Source organism: Barbus barbus (assembly GCF_936440315.1).
Source record: "Barbus barbus genome assembly, chromosome: 33".
In the NCBI taxonomy this organism is placed as follows: domain Eukaryota; kingdom Metazoa; phylum Chordata; class Actinopteri; order Cypriniformes; family Cyprinidae; genus Barbus; species Barbus barbus.
In genome coordinates, this window is record NC_136761.1 from 4310153 (window position 1) to 4317902 (window position 7750).

At 37.9% G+C, this 7750-nt stretch overlaps 1 protein-coding gene across 2 annotated transcripts in view; it reads left to right on the forward strand.

The window, feature by feature from the left end:
* LOC306853039 (E3 ubiquitin-protein ligase NEURL1B-like) overlaps positions 1 to 3292 on the forward strand; it is a 53559-nt gene extending 50267 nt beyond the window's left edge. Inside the window, exons 4-5 of one of the 2 annotated variants that reach the window (XM_079390201.1) lie at positions 615 to 737; positions 1309 to 2614. In XM_079390201.1, coding sequence (XP_079246327.1) covers positions 615 to 737; positions 1309 to 1556 — 371 coding nt within the window. In that variant the 3' untranslated portion in view covers positions 1557 to 2614. Of the gene's footprint in view, positions 1 to 614; positions 738 to 1308 lie in introns of both variants that reach the window. The other variant, XM_079390202.1, reaches the window with a different exon arrangement.
* Positions 3293 to 7750: the final 4458 nt, after the last annotated feature.

A 7750-nucleotide genomic window follows, 5' to 3' on the forward strand; every position in this document is an offset into this window, starting at 1 on the left:
CAACTATATTTCAAAATGATGCTTTTTTTGCCAGTGTTCCAAAATAATTCCCCTTGAGTCCAATTATGATTCAGAGCAGCATGGCTGCCATGGCATACTGAAAAAATAGTGAAACAAGTTTTACTGTTCCTCTCGTTTTAATTCAAATGATTATATCAGATGAACTCCTAGCATTATATGTGTGAACATTCAAACCTACACCATTCTTAATATCCCTGTATCAAACACAGAATGTGGTATTCCTGCCTGGAATGTAAAATGGAATATGTGGCCAACATTTATTTAAATCATAAGGCCATGCTATGTTGTGAGTATAGGGAGTGGCAAAAAAAAAAAAAAAGATCATGTCATAGCTGATGTTATATTGTGGTTTTTAGTTTAACAGGAATGCTGTATTGACCAATCAGCATTCAGGATCCAAATTGTGTTCAAATACAGCATAGCGTACATATAATGTAGTTTATTTATACATTCTATAATATTTTGTTGAAAATCATTGTCATTGTCAGCTGAAGGTGACTGTCAGTGATTGTTGGCACGGACAAAGAAAGTAAAAAATAAAGAAAGAAAGGCACAGGTCCATTGTGGTAAATTATGTTCTTTTTGTCCGTAAGGAACTGTTCAGGCCAACCCTCCCACCTCCCCATCAGTGTCTCAGGTTTCAACGCCTGATGACAGTGACTCTGATCTGGCTTTCACTGTCAACAGATCCTCATCAGCATCTGAATCCTCTCTAGGTGAGTCTCACAAAGCTCATTCATCAGCTTAAATTAATTTCTGAACTGCTGGAAGAACCAAACACTAATGTTAATATCATGAAATAAAACGCACATTACGGATCTCACTGTGCATTCATCCATGCGCGTTGACATTTTGCATTTTTAATCAAAATACCATAGCTCAATCTTGCAGTGAAATCTGTCAATAATCTGTTAAACTCGATGGTATTGTATGTATGACACAATACAAAAGGAAAGATCTGTCGCTACTTTTCATTTCATTGCAAACTTAATATAGCTGTACTAGTTGTTTTTTTCCCCCTGCTAACATTTCAGGTTTTCATAACATGTTTTGCAAGCAAATTTTGAAAACATCAAGACATCCAGACGTCGCAGGCATCACATTCTGTAAAGTGTTAGTAATGGTGTTTGCTAAAGCACTACTATTGTTTTTACAGGGTTATGGTGGCATCACTTATTGTTTTAACGTTCAGAAGAACTGTCTTGTACTACAGATGAATTAGTCCCCCCAAAGCCCCCCCCCCCACTGAAGCAGGTTTATAATGCAGTTTCTTGTGCTATCTTTCAGTGACTGCTCCCAGCTCTCCTCTCAGTCCACCTGTCTCACCAACTCTTCCTGCATCTGACGCAGCCCTGAGCAGCAAGATCAGTGAGTGCACAGTGTGCTTCGATCAGGAGGTGGACACCGTCATCTATACGTGTGGACACATGTGTTTGTGTAATGACTGTGGACTGAGGCTCAAGAGACAGATCAACGCGTGCTGTCCGATCTGTCGGAGACCCATAAAGGACGTCATAAAAACCTACAGACCATGAAGGGACTAAAACATTTTCTATCAAATGATTCAGTGAAAAACTTTGGTAGCTGTGGTTTAATATCTGGACTAAACTTGTATTTAAGACCGTGTATGTAGCTTTGATTTGTGTAGCATTAAGCTCTTGTCCATATTTCTCTCACCTCATATGTTAAATGCAGATAATCTGAAGCTGGAGATGATTTATGGTTTGAGAATTAATCAAATTTTTGATCAGATATTTCTAGTGCCTTTAACGTTGCAGCACCTAATGAATTAGACAATCATATCTGAGATGTATTGCATAGGTATGAATTAGCATTCAGAGGGACCTCAGATGCGAAGGAAAGAATGTTTTATTGTGTAAGTGAATAATACACAGGGCTACAAATATGATTTTATGTGTTATTTTAAAGGAGTAAAAAGGTATTGTTTGGGATTGAAAGATTTGACAATTTGAGATTTGTTTGGAGATTTCTTGCACTTATAACTAGAGGTAAACTCGGCACTAAAAACACATCTGTCCCTCTTACTGCAGTGATTTCAGATCTGGATCTTGAAGACTGCATTTTAAGTAAGAACGAAAATATTTAGTTTATAGAGTGATGTGGTATTGTATTGTATTTCATGTTTTATTTTTCAGAGATTTTTGTTTGTTTTTGCTTTGGAATTTATGACATGGAGAATGTCATTTTCTTCTTACCATGACATTTTGTCCAATTAGCAGTATAAAATTAAACCACAAACAACAGATTTATTCTTTATCAGTAATATGTTTTCTTTTTTGACTATGAATGAAACAAAGTCTAGAAAAACACGAATACTGTTGAAAAATCACTGTAGAAATTGCCATCAATCTCAATGTAAATACAATCCAATGAGTATCACAGCTGTTCATCAGGGTACATTTTACTTTGGCAGTGGTGATGATGGGAGAAATGAAGAACTATTTGCTTAAACTCAAGTACTCATGTAATGGACCACATGCCAAATGTATCATGTAAAATATGCCAGTGACCAGACAAATTTGTTTAGCTTGGTTGACACCAACCTATGATAAAATATATGGTTTTACAGTTGAGTTTGAGTTTCATATTATTGTCAATAAAACAGCCACAGTTCTGAAGGTTATAAACCAATATATTTGTTAATATAAATAATGAAGTTTTGATTTCCTTTTGCATTACCTACAACGGGAAACTGGAAATTCCCTACAAAGGGAAGTGGAGGGCCATTATCCTGCGGAGTTGATCACTAACCCTAACCAAACACACTTTAACAAGATAATTGCAAATTACAGACAGATGTGATTAATTAGGGTTGAAACTAAAGTCTGTAGGACACTGACCCTCCAGCACTGGAGTTGAAGAGCCTCATCCAGACCTCTCAGATATCAAACACATTTAGATTAATTATTTTGAATTTATTCAGAAATTAATGTTCTGTGACCATTTGCATAATCATTGTTGCCCTCTATTGCTAACACAGATATATTTCAATAGTGGTTATACATACCACAGCCTCTTTTTCAAGTCAAAGTTCATAAATCTATTACCTTTTCCTAATTGTATATTAAGAAGCTAATAAAATATATAAACATGTTTTGATTAATACTTTAGATTAATGATTCTCTGAGACATCGTCATGCAACAGCTTCATGCATAAAACATTAACATTAAAGACAAAGAAATAAATGAAAATCTAAAGCTTGGTCTCCGGTGCTTATCAGTTAAAAATAGTAAATGATAAACAACTCACAAAAAAAAAAACACTCAGAGATTAGAATAGTCACATAGTATATATGTCACATCACAGTTTCACAAGTTTGCATCTGATGCTTGAAAGTGGTAACAGTAGTCAGATAGGTAAAGCTTGAAAAACGTTTGTCTTCTTGTGAAAGCGAATATTAACTGAAGGTCTCAGTAATGTTTTTTTTTTTTTTTTTTTACATAAACTGAAAAAAATATATTACCTTTTTAATTGCAAATTTGAAAAGTCTTGAGTGATCTTATTAGATATTTTATATAGAAGTCTACAATCTCTGACATTCGCATATGTCAGGACTTTCTTTCATTCTGATTCAGAAGCCATGATGGATAGAGGCCAGTTATTATAAACACCCTTTGACTTTTAATAACTACAGAGAGTCAGTCAGACTCAGTTCATTTGCTTATTTTTGCTATTTATTGAATGGCCCAAATAACAACAGTTATTAGCTGAATACATTAATGAAAATCGATGAATAAATAGAAAAAAAAAAAATGTAACGAAGACCAAGTTCCAGCGAAATATCTTCATAATCTTCAATGATGCCCTTAAAAGGATAGTTCTTCCAGAAATAAAATCATAATTTACTCACCCGAAATAAGCATCTGTCTTCATTTACAACTGTATAGAGAGGCTGTCTCGTGCCTGTGCCTAAATTAAGTTTAAATAATTTGTTTGTTATTATTAATAGGCTATCCATTCACTAATAAAGGTGTTATTTTTATTTTATTTAAGATTTTTATATAGGGGCCAAGCACCAAAGGGGCATAGGCACCTATTTTGTCTGTTAAGCCTGTTAGCAAAAATCCAATTTTGCATATCCAGATATTATCCAGATGGGTTTTTGAAAGTCTGGACAGCAAAAGAAAAAAAAGGTGGGAAAAAAAGAAAAGAAAGAAAAAAACAAAATAGGATTTTTTCAAATTTGATTGAAACATATGGAGGTGGTTTAAAATGCCATTCTATGTCTCAGTCTAGATGCTCTGGCTGCTCAAATCAGATTTAAGTTTGCATTTTGTATAACTTTTAATGTGACAAACAACAATAACGTCAAAACCAGTGACAGAAATTACAGACATATTCAGTGTTCAAATGACGCTGAAGTCAGCTGTGACAGCACAGAACATCACAATATATACCAGTCTCCTCCGCTGGGTTTTTCTTGAGCGACAGAAGAGTTCTGCACCACAACTTGATGGCACTTTTAGTTGGAGATCAAGATGATACACCTCTATTTTTCCTGCATCTGCTTTGAAAGCCTTGTCACATATGTGGGTATGCCTGCATCATAACCCAAGCAACCCTCGCAGATAGGTTGGTTATGTCTGGGCTCTCGCAATTAAAAGTGTGGACAGTCTGCCTGTAAAGATCTGAATTAAGAAAAAAAAATTATTTGCCTGCAGCCTGAACCTTTGTTTTCTTATTTTTAGGGGCCAAGCAAAAATGTTGCATATAGACACTGTGCGTAGCCATCTATTTTATCTGTTTTCTTCTCCTTCTTGAGTCTATGGAAGAACTTTCCTCTTGCAGAAAAGTTACGAAATTTAGCACACAAAGAGGATGGCCTGAATATTAAATCTACTGCCTCTACTACAAACCATTTTCAAAGACTACAAACTGACTACAAATATGGCACAGGAAACACTTCAACATAAAAGTCCACAGACAAACACAAGGAACCTACACAGAACATGTGACACTATTTTTATTTTTATCATTTATTTCTATTATATGCAAGACTTTTATAACCTTTTAAACTATGCATTTGTGTGAAGTGTTGTGCTTGATTATGCACAGTTTAAACTTTAAAGTCCAATGTTTTGTAGAACTGAAACTAAAATCCTTTATTATATAAACCATGTAACATTGTTTCCTCAAAATCTTTCCTCAAAAAGATAATCATAAAACTATAACTACACAGGGTGGAGCTGGCAGTGCAGGAGGCTGGGGCTCAGCAAAAGCATTACTTTTGCACCCGCAATTAATGTTGAAAAAATGTAGGCATTTCATCAAAAAATCAACAGTAATGACATTAAATCAATGTTACAATGTGATGTTGCTTCAACATCATGCTTGCACTCAGTGCAACACAACAAATGATGTTTCATTAACAAAATTCAGGAGGAGCATGTTCAGGTCGCTTACACAGCAGACTTACCTCTGTTCCTTGACAGCTTTCCAGCATCCCTCCGCCACCCCTTCTCCGCACTTACAACTATTCCTATCCTAAACTGTAGGGGGGTACTCTGGGCTCGGGCCAAAATTCTGCGCTCTGAGCCCTACCCTCGGACAGCACGCCAAATACACATAAACTTTATTCTATTTATTTAATGTAAGTGTGAACTTAAAGCCACACAGCCTGAAATCAACTGCAAATAAAAGACATTAAATATCAAGATTTCAGCAGAGGAGGGTTAAACAACTCCACCTGGTGTTACCAGCTTCACGCATTACTAACCAGTCTGACTTTATTTCTGTCAGATGTCTAGAGAAGCTCTTATTGAGAATTAACAGAGGTTTAGGTGTTGACATTTTATTGTCCTTCATTTGAAATTATTATTATCGAGGTCAGTGTCTGCTTTAGTTGGGAAACCACAGTGGTTTGGGCAGAACTGTAACAGAGCACAGAGAGGTTAGAAATGCCCTCTGTGGCCATAACAGGACAGGCTGTGAGTTCAGGGATGACCTCCATGGTCTTTACATGGCAAGCAGTGAGTTCGAGTATGGCCTCTCAAAAAAACCCGGTAGCAGTATATTTTAATTTAAAAAGACTTAACCTTTCTACACTGAGGTATATTGGAGTTGAACATGTTAAAGTACCCAGGAGAGGTGGTGATCAGAATCAGAATCAGAATCAGAATGAGCTTTATTGGCCAAGTATTTTTACACATACGAGGAATTTGTTTTAGTGACAGACACTCCACAATGCAACAGAAAGACAGCAATAGGACAGGACACAGATAATAAAAGAATAATATACAAATATCCAAATAGGCAATGTACAAAACAGCAAAAACACAATATATAATATAGACAATTATGTGTGTACAGGTCTGATATGTGCAAATTTGAAATGAAAAAAATAAATAAAAAATTTAAGTGTGGTGAATAAATAATGTATAATAGCGGTGTGTGTTCCGCGTTTATTGTCAAGTGTTCATGAGATGGATTGCCTGAGGGAAGAAACTGTTCCTGTGTCTGGTCGTTCTGGTGCTCAGAGCTCTGTAGCGTCGACCAGATGGTAACACTTCAAAGAGGGAGTGTGCTGGGTGTGAGGGGTCCAGAGTGATTTTACCAGCCCTTTTGCTCACTCTGGATAAGTACAGTTCTTGGAGAATGGCGAGGGTTGTATCAATGATTCGCTCAGCAGTCCGAACTACCCTCCGTAGTCTTTTGAGGTCAGATTTGGTAGCTGAGCTGAACCAGACAGTTATTGAAGTGCAGAGGATGGATTCAATGATGGCGGAGTAAAACTGTTTCAGTAAGTCCTGTGGCAGGTTGAACTTCCTCAGCTGGCGAAGGAAGTACAACCTCTGCTGGGCCTTTTTGACAATAGACTCAATGTGATTGTCCCACTTCAGGTCCTGAGAAATTGTGGTACCCAGGAATCTAAATGACTCCACTGCAGTCACAGTGCTGTTCATGATGGTGAGTGGGGGGAGTGCAGGGGGTTTCTCCTGAAGTCCACAATCATCTCCACAGTTTTGAGCGTGTTAAGCTCCAGGTTGTTAAGACTGCACCATACAGCCAGCTCTTTGACCTCCAGTCTATAAGCAGACTCGTCACCATCCTGAATGAGGCCGATCAGTGTGGTGTCGTCTGCAAACTTCAGGAGCTTGACAGAGGGGTCTTTAGATGTGCAGTCGTTGGTGTAGAGGGAGAAGAGCAGTGGGGAGAGAACGCAGCCCTGAGGAGCTCCAGTGCTGATGCATGTATGGGTGTTGGATGTGAATTTACCAAGCTTTATTAACTGCTGTCTGTCTGTCAGGAAGCTGTTGATCCACTGACAGACGGAGGTGGGGACGGAGAGCTGTGTCAGTTTATACACAAACAGGATCCTCACATAAGTCCCTGGTCTGTCCAGATGCTGCAGGATGAAGTGCAGTCCCATGCTGACTGCATCATCCACAGACCTGTTTGCTCTGTAGGCAAACTGCAGGTGGTCCAGTGAGGGTCCAGTGATGTCCCTCAGATAAGCCAAAACCAGTCTTTCAAATGATTTCATGGCCACAGACATTAGAGCCACAGGTCTGTAGTCATTAAGTCCAGTAATTTTGAGTTTCTTTGGGACGGGGATGATGGTGGAGTGTTTGAAGCATGAGGGGACTTCACACAGCGCCAGTGATCTGTTGAAGATCTGTGTGAAGATGGGGGCCCGCTGGTCAGCACAGATTTTTAGGCAGACTGGTGACAGACTGTCTGGGCCTGGTGCTTTCCTTCTTTTTTTCA